Below are 18246 nucleotides of genomic sequence, written 5' to 3' on the forward strand. Positions count from 1 at the left end.
TGTGTGTGTGTGTGTGTGTGTGTGTGTGTGTGTGTGTGTGTGTGTGTGACAGTTTGCCTCTATGCTGCAGTGAGGTGTGACCTAGGGCTGGGTGTATCCCAACCAGTGCAGTAAAGTGCTGCTGTGATGTTTTCCTGCAATATTTTTTTGAAGGTATGAGAAGAGACAGGGACTGGATGTCAAAGCCGTTTCTGAGCCAGGAACACGGACCATCGCGTGATCGTGTACCTTTCAACAATATGCCCCCCCCCCGATGATGATCTGTTATCCCCTCAAAAGGAGGTTTTCATAGCCTAAACAACGCAGATAATTCGGCACCTTCTCCTCATATTTTCAGTGACTTCATTGAACCAGAGATCTTGGTCTCATGCTGTAGAAGCCGATTCTCGCGAGGATTCCTCCTCTTTACTACACACACACACACACACACACCACCATCATCATCATCACTCCTCCTCCTCCTCCTCCTCTCCCCAGCCCCTCCCTTTCCGTCTCTGCTCGCTTCTCTCCTCTTCAGTCCTGCCTGCCTGTCAGAAAGGTACTCCAGTGTTGGAGGCTAGGCTACCCTCCTCCCGGACCCCGTACGAGAGCCAGCCGCCGTCGTACCCCAAGGCTCGGGCTCCCCCTCTCACGGCTCCGACCATGGCAACCACCGCTACTTCCACCCGGTTTACCGACGAGTACCAGCTGTATGAGGAGCTCGGGAAGTAAGCAGCAGCCTTAACGTTACAGTGTGCATCGTGTTTGTCTTGTCGTTTTGTCCCCCACCCCCGCAGCCTCGCCTCACATTATTTCTGCTTAGCCAGCTAGCAGGCGATAGCTAGCTGGCTAATAAAACCTTACGGGCGAGTCATGTTGACGGCTTTAATAATTTGCCAGTAGATATTAACTGGAGTCTGTTGTTGCCGTGGTGCAGTCAGGCTAAATAACCGCTGCTATCGGCTAACTAGCTCCCCCCGCAGTAACGGTGAGCAGCGCAATAACGTTCAGTTACTAGCCAACGAGCTACCATGCTGATATTGATAAACTAGCCGAGTTAGCGCGGCAGCGTTGCGTCTTTTAGTCGCTAATGGTGATGAATATACCACGCCGAGGTTGGTGCATTAACAGCTGTTAGCCCTTCCGTGTTCGCTAGCCGGTATTTTCTGGTCTGCTGGACCCGTCAGCGGGGCCCCGAGAGACGCCGGAGACGTAGCCCTGTGACATTTCACCGGCCCACGGGTCTGACAGCTCCGTGCGGGCTCCGTAGTTAGACCAGAGGCTGTGGTCGGTAGCTAACTAGGCCGACCACTTTTTTTCCTCTTGTTCCGAGCAGCTGCAGATGATTTGTGTAACCGTGTTGAGTAACGTTACGTACCCCTGGATCACTTAATGAGGAAGTTATTCGGACCAGGCTTCGCTGCTTTATGTTTGCACTGTAATGCCCATACGCTCCCGCACACCAGCTGGCCCGATCGTCATGTTATCAATAAAAGCCATTGTTGTAGCTGTGTCTCTTAAACGAACGGAGGTAATCGCGGTTTTAAGGGGCAATTTTGGCGTTTTCTGTGCAAGAGGCAGTGACGTGTTTTCTCGGTATTTTGATGACGGCAAGAAAACCGGGCCACTACCTCCTCCGTTTCATCATCATCATAATCAGCAGCAGCAGCATCTGTTGTTCTTGGCCGGTGAAAGCCACCCCCCGCCCCCGCCCCCCATGGTTGTACCCAAACCAGCGGCATCAGGGCGACATTGGCTCTATAAAGATACACCGGCCTTAATTTCCAGCTGCCATTTCCACTATCTGCCTAATAACTGACAGAAATCTTGGCACTGATTGCACAGCCAGTGCACCCGCACACACATACGCACCTACACGGTCTCCATAGCGCATCCGGCTCCCGAGTCTTCTCTGGGCTGACCACTCGCCTCAGCTTATGTTTCTCTACCCGTTTGTTAATGCATTTTGCTCCGTCATAGGTTGTTAACGTCAAGTCACTGAGTTGTACTTCTGTCACCTGTCACCTCTCATTTACTGGTAAATAATTGAAACTAAGAGCAGAGTGGTAGGAGCAGAGTGCAGCAGAAAGTACCAACGATGTATATATCGACAGGAGTTCTTTCAGGAAAACTGTCGAGGGCCAGATATTGCAGGCTGTGACATAGGCACTATGTAAATCTTGCATAATTACTTTTTCTTTGAAGTTCAGAATCGAAACATCACCACAGAAGCTAGCAGGTGAAAAATATGAAGTGTTCATCTAGGTCAATATGAAACTCCTCAATGTAGGGGCTGTTTTATGTTGTGTCATGCACTTCCTTTTCTGCTTGAGGAGATTTATAAGTGAACATTGTTAACTTGTGAGTGCATTAAATATTGCCTGTTGTTGTGCGCAATGCAGCCCATTCTTTGTGATGCCTGTTGGAAATTGAATTTCCTTTGGAGCAGTAGGTTGCATTGTATTGTGTGTTTATCAAAGATTAGCATAAGTACCTGGCCATTCATTTATAATCCAAGACCTGAGCTGATATCAGCAGTCATGTTGGAGGAGCTTGTTATATTGGTGCTGGTTTTGCTTGATTATTGCTCGCGTTTTCAGGCTGTATACACTGATGGCGTGATAGTAATGACTGTAAACTCTGTGTGTGTGTGTGTGTGTGTGTGTGTGTGTGTGTGTGTGTGTGTGAGAGAGAGAGAGAGAGAGAGAGAGAGAGAGAGAGAGAGAGAGAGAGAGAGACAGACACCAAAGTTGTTAGCATACACAAACAAACCACTGCCACACGCATGGATGCAGTTTCAAATGTCACACTGTGTGTATGTGTGAGAGAGAGCATGTGAAATGGAATTGATTTTTGGTTGTTTATGTTCTTTCTTCTTAGGGGAGCTTTTTCAGTGGTGCGTAGGTGTGTAAAGAAGTCATCAGGACAGGAATATGCTGCAAAAATCATCAACACTAAGAAGCTGTCTGCAAGAGGTACAGTAAAACACCATGCACACTCACACAGACCCCGATATGTCCATCTTTGCTTTGTACATCCTCTTTATATTGCAGTGGAAATTCTATTGAGAAGCAGTTCATGGATAAAATAACTGTTTGGTGCTAATCCAGTGAACTACATACCCGACAAATCAACCTCATCCTATCCTAACGAGTCCTGTGCATTCAATATTGCCATAAAGCAGTTCAGCCCACTGTAACCTAACTGAGATACTGAAGGCCGAGCTACCTTAGTATGCATATGCAAGTATGCATATAAACAAGAGTCCCATAATTCCAATAGCAGATGAAATCTTTTATTCAATCATTGTGTCTGTGGGGAGATTTAATCAGCAACTTCTTGATGGTTTAATGACCCTCTTTATAAACACTGTACTGAATAACTCAATTGCTCCTCTGTGGTATCATTAGACAACTGCTGTACAGTGAATTGATCCAAATTTCTAAGAAGATCCTCATGGCTAGGGCACACGGATAGGACCGAAGAAAAGCAATAAGAACTGGCAGGACATGAAGGATTTTTCTTTCTGTTATCTTGTTAATTGTTACCTTGGTGTATTTACATAGCTCCACAGTCCACTCCTGAATTTAAGTGTCGCGTTTACTTGTGCGTGTCTGCATAGATCCACGCCCACGTGCACAGGCCTGGTGTGGCGTGCCACGTTGTAATGATGACGTGAGCTCACGTCAGTGTGCCAGAACGTCCCCTGGCTTCAGACTGAGATACTTAATTGCTTTCTCCTTTTTGTATCTGACAAATTAGGCCTGCACTCATTCCTGACATTCACACACACCTGGCTGCCTTTGTTCTCTTTACCTGCACACATTCATTACCTCTGTGCCTCTCTGCTTTCTCTGCAAGCCTCTCTCCCTCATTGCTTTTCTCTTGTCTTGCTGCGAAGGGGGATTGGTTTGTATTGAGGCTAATCCACTTATGCTAAATGTATCTCATCAACCACTAAGACCCCATGGATTCCATAGGCGCCTCCCTGTTTGCCCTGTTGTTGTCTGTGTCTGATGGCATTTGTGTGTGTGTGTGTGTGTGAAAGAGGGACAGACAGAGCAGAGAGTAATGCTAATAGAGCATGTCTGTATTGTGAGGCATCTGTGAGTGTGTTGTAATGCCGTTATTGTTCTATCCCTGCCATCAAGTGTCCACATAGGGCAGCTCCTGGTATTAATGTCCCACTGAGGAAAAGTAAGGGCTCAGCAGAAAACTGTTGGCTCTTCAGTGAGGCAGGCAGTACAATGTAGGCCTGTGTATATATGTGTGTGTGTTTGCCAGAGGAGAAGAAAGCCGGCCAGGAGAGGAGGAGGAGATTTTTTAACAGTATAGTCTTGCAAGGAGATCAGTGACACTCCGCACCAGGGAAGCAAGGTGAAATGAGACGGAGAACAAGACACTGTAGAGTGAGCGAAGGAGGGAGCAAGAGGATTTTGTGCTGAGGGAAGAATTGTGGTAGGCCGCCGAGCTGACACAACATGCACCTCCACGAGCACAAAACACCGCGTTCGCACACAGAGGCAGTCGGTGCGTGAGCAGGCAGCTTGCCTGGTAGGATTTGGGTGGGTTTTTTTTAGCCCGATGGGGCGAGTGTGACCTCACGCGTGGCCTGGTGGGTAAGTCTCTCAAAGCTCTGGTAAACACTGCAGTAATCTGAGGAGGGGGGAGGGGGAGGAGGGAGGCAGGGACGAAGAGAAAGGAAGGAAACGAAAGAAGGAAGGAAGTGAGGGAGGTCAGGGATGGATGTAGGCAGTTGGCTGTGGGATAGTCCGGCCTACAGGCGGTTGGAGGTGGATGCGAGTGGGAAGCAGTGTACACAATACACACCCACACTTACGAAAACGTGCACCTGATTTTGTGATGAGGGTCACCTGATGAGAATCATCTCGTTTGTAGTGTTTTTTCTCTATATCTTTATGTGTATGTATGTATGTATGTGTGTGTATATGTATATATATAGATAGATAGATAGATAGATAGAGAGAGAGAGAGAGAGAGAGAGAGAGAGAGAGAGAGAGAGAGAGAGAGAGAGAGAGAGAGAGAGAGAGAGTGAGTTGTTAATATTTGTTAGTATCTTATAAAACTCTATAAATTAAGTTAGTTTTAGATGGCAGGGCACAAAGTGCTGCATTGGTACGATACCACTTTCACTGCACAGAACAAATCTGTTTTATTTTGTTGTTGATGAGTGAAGTGACTGTGGAAAGTAGATGTCTGCTGCATTGTCTGCTGCAACTGTGTGTGTGTGTGTGTGTGTGTGTGTGTGTGTGTGTGTGTGTGTGTGTGTGTGTGTGTGTGTGTGTGTGTGTGTGTGTGTGTGTGTGTGTGGAGGGAGAGAGAGAGAGAGTGGGAGAGTGGGAGAGAGGGCGAGTCAGTGTGAGACAGACTATCCACTACCCTAATACTTTCCCTCCTCAGCATTGTTTTTAGTGTCCTCATGTTGAATGATTGTCCCATGGACAAAAATTTAAGTTCTGCTACTTAACTAATACTGTTTATTGACCAGCAATTTCCCCAAAATCCAGCTGAATAGCTCCTAGCTCACCTCCTGCAGCCAAAGTCTGTTTCATAATTATTGTTGCTAAACCACAAACATTCAGCCGTTGTCTTCCCTGTTTATTGCGAGGGTTCAAACCTCTGAATCACTGCCCACAGCTCTGATTTGTGCAGTAATGCCCATAGGTTTGGTGTTGTAGTCACTGATGACTGTTTTCCTCTGGATTGAGAAGCAGCTGACTGATGAAAGTTTTGACGTCAGGATTAAGAATGGGTACGTCAGCTTCCTGCATAGCTAGCTACCTAGCTGTATACATGAAAAGCAGTGATGGAAAAATGGTCAGAAAAATGGCGACAAACGGGGATGATATCAAAACATTTGTACAAGTTGACTTAAGGAAATATCAGCATATTTCTTTAATCATCATGAAAAAAGAAAGTGAGCTACTCCTAGCAGCAGATACCGCATCTTCTTTGTCGACTGAAATAAGTTACCATGAATAAGATGTCAACCTGAATAATGGCGTCAAGCAAAATGGCACTTCAGTTTGATTATCAGGCTACCCTGAATGTGTTTTCCTGCCATTGATCAAAAAGTGACTCTAGGGCTTTGTCCAAATTGATGGCGTGTAGTGGTTACCATGGTGACTTGAATGGCAGTTGATTTTTGCATTTGAAAATGCCCAGGTCTGACCCTGCCTTTTACAAGGTGAAACAGCAGATCAGTAGCAGTGTAGTCCAGTAAGTTTTTTTGCTATAGCCAAACTTAAACCAGACGTTCTGTCACAGAAGCAGGAAAACCCATACATCCATGGGGCAGCATGTCATGTTGCTCAATACATATGATATATAAAGACTGTAGTTTTTGGTAAAGTGAGCAGATAGAGAGGATAGGACTCTGAAAAAGTTTTTATACAGCCAAGATAACAGTTAAAATATTGTAAAAGTGGCTGTAGAAAGTTTTTCTGTGGTAATCCTTGTTTAGCTTTATTAAAATCACAAAGGAATTGATTTCTTAAAGCAACAGTGGGTGGAGATCTGCCCTAGAATATGGCAAGTAAACCCCAGTAACATGGTTATTTATTTATGTTTTTTTTTTTTTTTTTTTGGAAAGATCACTGACTTACTAAATGTAATCGAACAGAGGCTTACCCAGATGCCACATCGTGACATTTCCTCTCAGTATTCATCTCGCTGCCAAATACATGGGTGGGTCTATTCTCCCAATTAGTCAGTTACATTACAAACATTCGGGGTGGAGCTCAGGGTAAAACAGATGACTTGTTTGTACGAAACTGTGTTGGCTAAAGTGATTATATCATGACAAATGTGAAATATGTCTGTCATTGGTTTTGAAGATGTTTTTGAGTAATAGTTTTAAGAGGGCACTGGACTATATCTGAGTAAAAAAGGAAAAAAAAAAACTTGTTACTGTATCTAAATTATGAGTGAGCGTTTCATGAAAATTTCCTGTGTGTAAATATTAGGGATGCACCAATTCTCAGCTTTTTAATCAGACAAGATTTTTGCAAAAAAAAAAAGGTAACAACCTGATATTCACAAATATACCCTGAGATCTTTGTAGAGCCACCTGATAAAAGCAGTAGCCACATTAAAATAGGGCGTTGGACCTCAGTACTGTCTGGGCACCACCCAAAATTTGTTCATGGGTTGGTCTGCTTCTTTGCATTGTTTACTTATTCTGTGGTTAGATATTGCCTGATGTAAAGAATAATTAAGCCAACTGAAGCCTTGTATAGCTGCTTTGTGTTAAGACGAAATTCTCACATCATCACTTGTGCATTGAGAATTGAGAACTTCAGCTTATTTTGTTCAGTGTGGCTGAAAGAGTGGTGTGAATGTGTGTGTGTGTGTGTTTGTGCGCACATACATGTGCGTGTGCACGTGTGTGTTGGGTCCTCTCTGTCCTCCTCAGCTGATGTAAGATGGCTGTGGGCCCGCCCCATGGCAAAGCAGATGGCCAATTAGAGAGCAGCAGGAAGTGCCAGTAATTACCCTCCAGCCCTCTCTTTCCTGTCTTCTTGTACCACACACTCGCACCAACAAATAAGGAGATTGAATGAATTAGTGAGTGCTGCAGTGACACTGCACCAGGGTAGTCAGCTATGCACAAACACACACACACAGGGGAGCTGTGATCCTCTTCTAGCAAATGGACGTTCCATGTAATCCTCACTCCTTCTCTCTGTCTGTCCCTCCGTCCTGCGTCACCGGTGTAATTAGGAGGTTCAGGTCTCTCCCTTATTCACTCGTTTTCTCTCAGATGAGGGAAATCTATACCTGCAGGGAGACCGCAGGGAGGGTGGAGGAAGGTGGATGTGAAGAGTGTGGCACCATGTTAGAGAACAGAAGACAGATCAGAACACCTGACAGCAGCTTTAAAACTTGTCCAAGTCAGCAACAAGTTAGAAATAAGAGAAGAAAGTGTAGACATAACAGTCAGAGACTGAAACAGAGAAGGATGCAGAAAGTATAGTAATGTAATGTATGTCTAGTTATGCCCATACATACTGTATTGCACTTGAAGAACAGTTGGGAAAGGTGATAGTTAATTGCTCAGCAACAGCATGTGAATTTTATCTGAGGCTGTTGCTGCACTGGGGAAATTAATGCAAATCTTAGTGAGGCTGCCTCATTGTGTGTGTGTGTGTGTGTGTGTGTGTGTGTGTGTGTGTGTGTGTGTGTGTGTGTGTGTGTGTGTGTGTGTGTGTGTGTGTGTGTGTGTGTGTGTGTGTGTGTGTGTGTGTGAGGTGTGTTGCACTTGCCATGGAGCCATGGGGTTGAGTTGGCTTCACCACGGTAATAGCACACGCACACACATCCACACACTGAGTCAGATTGGATCTTTACTACTTACCCCAAGTGACCTCTGACCTCATCTGCTTGGCTGTAGCGAGGTTGTGGCTACGCCCTCCCAGAGTGATGGGAGGGAGTAGTGTCACAGAGTCATGTGGTTAACACACCGACGTCTCGCATACACGTATGCGTGTGTACACATTCTGCTACAGGATTCAGTAAAATCTTCAAACAAGGATGTTGGTTTGGACACGAGGCGTGTGTTTTCTTGCTTGAATCCCCTCCCAGCCAGAAGTGCAAACACTGCAATGTTCTCTAACTGGTCTGGGCTTCACACTAACCCCTCTACACACACACAAATGTGTGCACCCATTGCTACGCACAGTCTCATTAATTTGCACACACAGTTTAATGACATTAAATAGAACCACACACGAGACGAGTGGAGCTTTGCTTGTGACTGTTACCTATCAGAAGCAAATGTAGCCGCTTAGCTTGAACGACTGTAGTATCACGAGGTTAGAGCCATGGCCTAAAGCATTTGCATTGCATGTATACAAAAACAAATCCTTCCTTAAATATTTGCATTTAAATACTTGCACTACAAGTATTTAAATACATAATTTGGCTTTGTTTGTGACTGATGCTCAAGTAAATAATTACTGTAAATAAAATAAAAAGTGAGCCATTAAGTATGTACATGTTTGAATTTAAGTCTTAAAATATTAGCAAGTGTTTAAGGCAAAGGTTTGGAAGCGTCAAGAAAAAACTGACTTTAATGTGTGGGTTTTTCTAAGTTGGTTGCACGTGTGGCATCCGGTGGCCCAGTGGTTGTGACCCAAACCATTTAACCACAGTGTCCTCATTTCAATTTTGGTCACATGCATGTCTCCTTTGCCCATCTTCTTGTCTGTATGTCTGTTGTCATCTATCAAATAAAGTCAAAACATAGATAGATAGATAGATAGATAGATAGATAGATAGATAGATAGATAGATAGATAGATAGATAGATAGATAGATAGATAGATAATGATGTACAAACGCTTTCTTGCTCTGTGGTTGTAACTTGTCTAAACTGTGACTTTTCTGTCCTCAGACCATCAGAAGCTTGAGAGAGAGGCTCGTATCTGCCGTCTGCTGAAGCATCCCAACATCGGTGAGTTTTTGTACACAAGACCAAAAGTGTGATGTGTGATTCTGTACTGTTGCTTGTGCTTACAGGATAAAATTCTTGCCTGTATTGACAAAGCCACATATGCCATCTGACTGATTCATTTGCAAAGAAATCAGGGTTTATGATATAATCTTAGTAGATTAGTGCTGAGCAGGTGCCTCAAGCAACAAAGTGCTTAAATCAGAAATCGGTACATCTGATGCTCTACATGCCACTTACATGGAGGGTGACACCGACGATCCTAATCCACAGGATGATTTTGAAATGCAGAACAGGAATTATCTTAAAGTTTGAAGATAACTTTCCCGTCCATGAGCTAGTTCTCGCAAAGAAAAAGCTGAAAATAGGAATTTCATGCATGAATGTGTCTATCTGACCAAAATGTTGCATTACTGAGCTAATTAATTGTGTGTGGATGTAAAAGACTACAGTGAAAATACGTTTTATCTCCAATTATCACATTGGTGAGGCTAAAACGAGCTAATGCCCCAAAGTAGCATCATATTACCCTACAGCTACAGTGATGGAATAAGGGTGTAAAAGCTATTTGCACTCAAGAAGCCTGTCAGTAATAACAGAAACGTAATTAATAATTGACAAGGATCCTTTCAATTAATATGAAGACATACTCACCATTCATTATGCTGTTAGTGTGGTTAACTGTCTCTCTGCTCGTGAGAAGCCTTGTGGCCTTCTGGTCAGAAAAGGGATTCCACTCATGTATAAGCCATCCTTATTTCCTGTGTCAGGATCGATGGCCCAATTTTTCCCGGTGATCTGATTGTTTAGGAGTCGGCTGGTAACAGGTCTTGGTCTGATTCTCTGAAGTTGACCTGTTAGCTGTGCACCATGGGTTACCATGCAGATCTGTAATACCAGAAACTTGAGCTTACCCTGAAGAAAGCCTTCTACTCTTGCTTCTCCATGTTCTCTGTAAACATCATATCCAGAATATGAGTAGCATATGATTCGTAAACTATATATTAGTGTTAGTATTAAAATATGTTTTTAGTCTAGAGACTGTTGTGCATCAGAAATGATGACCGGCATCACTGTGTTTGTCGCCAGTATTTTAACATGACCACTTTTGAAATTGGTATAGAGATGCTGAAACCTCAGGACTCCAAGCTTTGGTTGGAACGTTGTGAGTCCTGATCAAATCAGTTACGCAGTCGGCGTGACAAAAAGATGTGCCTTAAAACACAAAATAAATGATCCCAGTTAGAATGAGCGGTGACAGTGGATTAGCTTGAAGCTTGCTGACCATGCTGAGAACAGATTTCTGCTCTGTCTGCTACGATGATGCAGACGTTCTGTCAGACATGTTTATGAGAATTGTCCTCTGCTTTCTCGACTGTCTGGTTGTATGACTCCTTGCTTTTCTGATATCTCAACCCATAACCGTGTGCTAATCGTGGCAATTCATATTACAGTGATGATGATGAAAAAAATAAAAAAGCCTTGCGCAGTGCTAATGGAGGTATCTAGAGGAGACGGGTGTTAAAGGGCACAAAAATGACAGAATCAATGACACCTTTCCCACTGCACTCCTTCGTTTTTCTCTTTTCCTTGTGTCCTAGTTTTCTGTTTGCCCCCCAGGCACTCATTCGCCCCTTGCCTACTTTATCTGTTCTCTTACCCTCTTCGTATAGATTTCTCTCTTTCTTGTCCTTTCTGCTCTTTTTGACATATTTTGGCATCGAAGTGCATTCAAACTTTCGACAAAAGAGGGCACAAAAAAGAGACAGATGGAGAGACGAAAGCAGGAGGAGTAGGAGACAGATGGAGGGAGAGTGAGAAGATGGGAGGAGGAGGAAAGAGCAGTCGTTCTTGTTTCTTGCTGCAGGGCCATCCTACTTCATCTTATTATACAACTGATATTCATTTTACATAACGATAACCGTGGCTCCCCAGACACTAAACCTAAGCTGTATCTCAAACCCATCCTCGAACGCCTGGCTCCTGCTGCCTAGATTCTGCTTTGTCATTCTGCTGCTGTTAAGTTACGTTGACAGTAGGGCTGGGATGGTTTCCACATAACTGCAGTATCACGGTAATGAGAGCTCATTACTGTAATCACCACCTTATTTTTTCTGTTCTCAGTAATCATGAAAGAGTACTGGTAACAAAGACTTAGGTATTTTTTGTTTGTTTTGTTTTGTTTTTGGTGTGTTTTTGTAAATGTAAGATTTCCTAGTCTGGCTCCAGATATCCACCGCCCTCATCTGCTGTTTATGTTTGTGTGATTTGCATAGGTTTTAGTTGTTCTCTTTGACAGCTAGCTCCCTGTTAGCCCATAAAAGATGTTGTTGCACAGGATTAAGAACAACCATCCTGCTCTGCCAGAGCCAGAAGAAAGTATAACCATACTAACCGTATAACCACAAGCTCCTGTTTGGTTCTACCCAGAAGCCTTGGCTGCATTTCGTACCCCTCTCTCTACCTACCTCCTACTCAGCCGGCCTTTTCATATTTGCCATTTTTCTTCACTTCTTTGTCAGAGGATAAGTTTGAAGTATTGCAGGGAGGACTGGTAAAAGAAGAAACAGCCATTATAAATTGATCATGAAGAATATGTGCATGTGATAAGCTGGTACTACAGTCCTACTCCTACACGTCACTTTCATATGAAATACCTTTTCCTCTCGTGTGGAATACCACTAATTCTCTGCTGCATGACAGGCTACAATCACAGTGGCTCGTGGTTTGCTACAGATATCCCTGCTGTGTAGAAATTTGGCCTGTGAGGGGTGTTTGTTACAGAGGCGCATTTTTAAAGCTGCTTGTAATTTGGCCCCAAACAAAATGCATGTGACACCCTCACTCAGCTTCAGTAATCAAAGTGTGGGGTTTGATTAAATGGTGGCTATTGCCCTAACCACTGGATGCGCTGTCAGATCACAATGGGGAGAAAGAAATCAATATGCCACAGCCATGGTTAACAGTAATTTCTCGAGCTCTGCCTTGGTGCATTCTTCTCTTCAAATATATTTGATTTTTGCGTTTTCTCTCTTGACCTCAGTTTAAGGGGAGGTTTAACAGTGAAACAAAACAGCAATTCTTTATTCCTCCTGCCAGACTCCTGTCTTTATATGCGTCTCACTGCCCACCCTCTCTGTTGCAGTGAGACTCCATGACAGCATTTCAGAGGAAGGCTTTCATTACCTAGTCTTTGACCTGTGAGTATATTCTGTACACACACACACACACAGTGACATTTCATCCATGCGTGTGACTGCAGTTTGTTTGTGTATGCTAACAACTTCTCTCTCCTGCCTCCCTGCCCCTCTCTCTGTCTCTTTCGCTCTTCCTTCCCTCTTCGTTTTCTCCTCTCTTTCTTCCTTTCCTTCCCTCCCCCTCCCAGGGTGACAGGAGGAGAGCTTTTTGAAGACATTGTAGCCAGGGAGTACTACAGCGAAGCTGATGCCAGGTAAACGCCTCACATGGAGCAGCTGCTCACATTTACATGCACACACATTCTGCTGCAAACATACAACTTAATCCCATTAAATATATGAATACTCGCTCGCAGTTTATGAGTGTGAACGCTCAGGCACACGGTGGTGGATGTAATTGGTTTGTTTGTATTCTTGTCAGCAAATGCACCCCCCGTCAACAGGTGCATCAATATACTTGCCTTCCTTCTCCCTTTGGAGACGTGCTTTGCTGTACATCCTCCCTCTGCATTTACTATCAGACAAGAATGCCACAAATTTGCTGATTCTAGCTTTGCTGCTTTTCTATGTTTTATGACATAAGTTGAATATCTTTTTTGCTATTGAATGGACAAAACAAGCTATTTGAAGATGTCGCATTGGCTTCTGTGAAATTGTATTGGGCATTTTTCACCATTTGCTGACATTTTGCCGGCATTGTGACATTTACACTATCTCCCCTCTGTCTCTACCTCCACGTTCTCTGAGTTCCCCTTCTTTTTTCGTCTGGCTGTGCGGTCTGCGGCTTACGAAGTCTGTTGTACAATTGGATTAGGGATCTTTGTCTGTTCATACTCACAGGGGGGCTTTGGAAACACACGCACACAAACCAGGCCTACATGGATTATGCCTCTGCCACACTTTCTCAAGCTGGGCCCGACCTTTGACCCATTAACCTTTCTAGAGACATGACATGAACATGAGCCTGAAGTAGTGGATTTATGGAGCCTGACACCACAGTGCTTAGGACAGTAATAAGGTGGTCTGGTACTGGCTTGTAGGAAAAGCCTCATCAAAAGACCCATCATGAGCCAACACACTCACCAGGTTGGTGTGAAAACGTGTTCACCAGCCAGAATTGAGAAATAATGGCAGTGGTATTAGTGGCAGCTGAATTGACGCCCCCATTATTTAAATGGCTACTGGGATAGAGATTTATTGACTGTGTGGTGTAAGGCCTCCCACACGAGTTTCTTAGCATTGATTGTTTAAACTACAGAAGCTGGATGATGTCTTTGAAAAATAATAGTGATTGTATAGTAAATGTTTGTTGTGCAACTTACCGTTAACTTCAGCATCCACTGATTTAGAATGTAATTAAGGTGATTTTTCAGTTTTACATTCACTTAGACATTTTACTACCTGTTTCCATTATCAGCTGATCAAATGATTATGTTCTCAGTTCAATGTTTCTAATATAAAATGTTAGAAAATTGTGGAAAATGCCTATCACAATTTCCTAAATCCCATCTTCGTAAGCAAGTCTTCATAATGCTGTTACTGTGCGATCAACAGTCCAAAACCTGAAGATGTTGAGTTTACAATTATGTAAAACAGAGAAATGACCAAATCCTCATATTGAAGAAGCTGTGGCAAGAATAGATGGCAGTTACTTTCCTGACGATTGACTAATAACACACGTGGTGTCTGTATATTTTTTGACAGACTGAAATATGAACTGAATTTGGTTGATCTAGCCTTAAATCTTTCTATTATCATGTCATCATATCATATAGTGATAGGGAATGTGTGATGAGGTTTTTGTTCCTAATGATGGCTTAAGCAGTGTTGCAATGAAACGCATCAGCTTTGTAACCAGACCATAATCCACCAGGCCTCAATAAAACACGACAGACAAATCATGTGGAGTATATGTGATGTTGTTTTTTTTTTCTTTTTTGTGACAAAGGGCAGCGAGTGACACGTCTTTCTCTCTGTTTGTCCCCTTTTCTCTCTCCATAGTCATTGCATTAGTCAGATCTTGGAGAGTGTCAATCATATCCACCAGCATGATATTGTGCACAGAGACCTCAAGGTGAGTGGCTGCCCGTTGCCGTGACAACCACACACTCACACACACCTCTGCTCGTGGCCATGGCAACACACAGATGGCTCTTGGTTGCTCTCTCTCTCTCTCTCTCTCTCTCTCTCTCTCTCTCTCATCCTCTCTGAATTTCTGTTTCCGTCCCTTTTATTTTTCCCCTGCGTCTCTCTCCCATGTACTGCTTTTACCCTCTGCTTCTCTATCTGTTCTCAGATCTGTCAGCTTGTCTGTCCTTGACCACAACTCTGTGTGTCTATGTGTGTCCGTGTACGTGTACATGCATGCATGCGTGTTCACGTTGAGCACAGAAATGGTGAGTCATGATCACGTGGAGGGGTTTGTCTCTCACCTATGGCAAGGAAAAGACAAGGACTTGAACAGCGCGTACGTGCATGAACACAGATACGCACACTTTGTACTGTTGTGAAGGGGGTCTATTATGAGACAGGAGTTGAAGGCACAAACGAACCTCGGGAGTTGCCAGGACAACCCATGTGACGTCACACCACCCATGGAGCAGCGGGGAAGGGGCTTGAGTTGTCCCAAATTGCTGATAGGCTCCAACGCAAAGAGTACAGGAAGAGAGCAGTTTTCTTCTTAACCCGGTTTATGGTGATGATAATAATCCTGGTAGGAAGGACAATAATAATATGTATTGAACTGCACCTTTTCAAGCAGAGACCACAATGTGGAAAAAACAATCTCAAGGGATGTCTCAGACATGTGTGGGCGGCTTTTGTATGTGTGTTTTCGCGCTCTGTGTCGGAGAATAACGCTATTACCTCGAGCACTGCCTGTCTGATTTGTTGGCCTTTTATCCTGAGTGGGCTTTTACTGCGGCCCTTTATGTCCTGCTGCCCAAACAACGGCCATTTAGAACGCTGCCACACACGCTGCCTCTCGCTAAGTACACTTTCCATTTAGCATGCAGTCTGCAGTGCTGCCTAAATGACTCCCGAGTGGTTTCTATGGCTACGAACCCATGCCCATATAAGGCATTGTGGAGATTCTCAGCCGCCCATCCTCTCCCTTCCTCCTCCGTCTCTCCATCGCTTTCTCACACCTTTACCCCGCCCCCACACGAGCTGTGGCGAATACATCAAATATAAATATTTCTGAGAAAAAGCTTTGCTGAGAAGTGCCTGTCACTATCTGTCTCTCACTGTCTTGATCTCTTGTCCTACATTCTGCTTCACCATGTGTGTGTATGTCTCCCTCTCTCTCAGCCTGAAAACCTGTTGTTGGCCAGTAAGATGAAGGGAGCTGCAGTGAAGCTGGCAGACTTTGGCCTTGCTATTGAAGTACAGGGAGACCAGCAGGCTTGGTTTGGTAAGAAAACACAAACAGTGACACACACATATCAAGTGTGCTGGACCCATTACCCGATCTGTTATTCTGTCTGGGTGTTTAACACTGGATAGTTTTTACACTTAAGCATACGACTCACTGATGAATAGGTCCTCTCTCTGTATAGATATACATCTGCTCGCCTACTCTGAAGCTAAAGCTTATTTGTGCGAGGATTGCTCAAGAAGCTCACAGACACTTTCCAGTTCGTGCTTAGGTCATTGTGTCTTGGCTAACAGCCGAGCTGCCAGCATTTGGCTGACTCTCGAGCGGGGACGAGATGATTAATGGGCATTTGCTTGTGGCTTTACACTGTCATGATTTAGACTTGCATTAGAGTCCAGCAAGTCACCATCGTCTGAACCATTCACATAACCATACGAAAATAGCCTGTATCAGAATTTTAATAAAAGGCATCAGTTAATTATGTCCTCTGTTTGTTTTTTTTTCTGTCGGGTAGGGTTTGCGGGCACCCCTGGCTATCTCTCGCCTGAAGTCCTGAGGAAGGACCCCTACGGCAAGCCTGTGGACATATGGGCTTGTGGTAAGTCTCGAAACTCACAGTTAACCTGTGGCAATCAGCTTCCCCTTTGCAGTGGTGGGAAACAAACGCCCGACTCTGGCCATGTTTGTCTTTAGTCAAATTTACCTGTTCAGCAGCCTTACAAACTCATTCATTAAATTCAATTCATTTGTAGGTAAAACTTTTTTCAAAAGTTAAATGGTATCATAAAACTAAGGCAAGATAATCTTCAACCCATGGCAGAGAGAAGACTTCATATTCTCTTCTTATTAATGTGAACCACATTGAGTTTGCCTGTAATGAAATGTGCCATATAAATAAAATGGCTTTACCTAATTTGAATGAAAAATGATGCACATGTTGTAACATGATCTTTCTCATTCTCTTTCTCTCACTTTGTTTTCTGTCAGGTGTTATTCTCTATATCTTGTTAGTGGGATATCCTCCATTCTGGGATGAAGATCAGCACAAACTCTATCAGCAGATCAAAGCTGGGGCATATGATGTAAGTGTGCTGTGCTGTGCTGTGCTGTGCTGTGCTGTGTGTGTGTGTGTGTGTGTGTGTGTGTGTGTGTGTGTGTGTGTGTGTGTGTGTGTGTGTGAGACTGAGTTAGGTGTATATTTGTAAAGGGTGCAGTGCAGGAGTTTGCTAAGCAGTTTTTGAATGTTTAATAGTGTCCAATTGAGAGTTGGTCCAAAGCTATTGATCCTATCGGGGCCTCCCTGACGCATTGCAGTGGGGTGTGTGTGTGTGTGTGTGCGCGTGTGTGAGTGTGAGAGAGAGAGAGAGACGGAGAATCTGAGAAGGGATATCCTCCTTTCTCGGTCTCTGGATAATCAAGTCACATTGCAGTTTCCAAAGTGAGTGGGGAAGTCTGAGGCACTCTGTTTGTAGGGAATGTATTATTAATAATAAAAATGGTTTAAAGACCTGGAACAGTAGCATGTGTTCTGTTAATCCAGAAAGAAAATGAGCTGTTTTGTTCTCATATCAGCATAATCTTGACAAATTAACTCAAGAGCTGGGGCCCAGATTTTGTGGATTAGCCAGAAACATTTAGATGCAGCTTCCTGAACAGCCCATCAGGAAACATGTACTGTTTCCAATATTCTCTCCTTTTCAATGGCCACACTTACTGGTTTCTCCATTTTGCCCAGTTCCCCTCCCCAGAGTGGGACACAGTGACTCCAGAGGCAAAGAATCTGATCAACCAGATGTTGACCATCAATCCAGCCAAGAGAATCACTGCTGAACAGGCCCTCAAACACCCATGGGTCTGCGTAAGTATTCACTCACTCGCCTAACCCACCTAAGAGAATTATTGGAATTGCACAAGATGGCACTGATGGGTACATAAGTATATCTGAACATAAAGCGCACACGCGCCCAACGCTACTTATAAATGTACTGTTCTAAGGCATAAAACTAATGATAAGAATCAGAGTGTGTAATGTGTTGAATTGTTTTCTTGTCTTCCTACAGCACCGTTCTACAGTGGCATCCATGATGCACAGACAGGAAACTGTCGAGTGTCTCCGCAAGTTCAATGCTCGCCGAAAACTCAAGGTACTCATCCTAAATCTGTGTGTGTGCTGCATATCAGACCTCAGTCCTTCTTTGGTACCATAGTATTGAGTATTAATCA

At 43.9% G+C, this 18246-nt stretch overlaps 1 protein-coding gene across 16 annotated transcripts in view; it reads left to right on the forward strand.

Annotated features, from left to right (window-relative positions):
• The first annotated feature begins 503 nt into the window (after window positions 1-503).
• Window positions 504-18246, forward strand: part of LOC121200999 (calcium/calmodulin-dependent protein kinase type II subunit gamma-like) — a 31633-nt gene continuing 13890 nt past the window's right edge. For all 16 annotated transcript variants that reach the window (XM_041066555.1, XM_041066561.1, XM_041066565.1 and 13 more), the window contains exons 1-11: window positions 504-707; window positions 2860-2954; window positions 9394-9453; window positions 12596-12650; window positions 12836-12901; window positions 14649-14721; window positions 15957-16059; window positions 16538-16621; window positions 17011-17105; window positions 17759-17881; window positions 18084-18167. In XM_041066555.1, coding sequence (XP_040922489.1) covers window positions 643-707; window positions 2860-2954; window positions 9394-9453; window positions 12596-12650; window positions 12836-12901; window positions 14649-14721; window positions 15957-16059; window positions 16538-16621; window positions 17011-17105; window positions 17759-17881; window positions 18084-18167 — 903 coding nt within the window. In that variant the 5' untranslated portion in view covers window positions 504-642. The remainder of the gene's footprint in view (window positions 708-2859; window positions 2955-9393; window positions 9454-12595; window positions 12651-12835; window positions 12902-14648; window positions 14722-15956; window positions 16060-16537; window positions 16622-17010; window positions 17106-17758; window positions 17882-18083; window positions 18168-18246) is intronic.

The sequence above is a fragment of the Toxotes jaculatrix genome, chromosome 21, assembly GCF_017976425.1.
Source record: "Toxotes jaculatrix isolate fToxJac2 chromosome 21, fToxJac2.pri, whole genome shotgun sequence".
Classification (NCBI taxonomy): Eukaryota; Metazoa; Chordata; class Actinopteri; family Toxotidae; genus Toxotes; species Toxotes jaculatrix.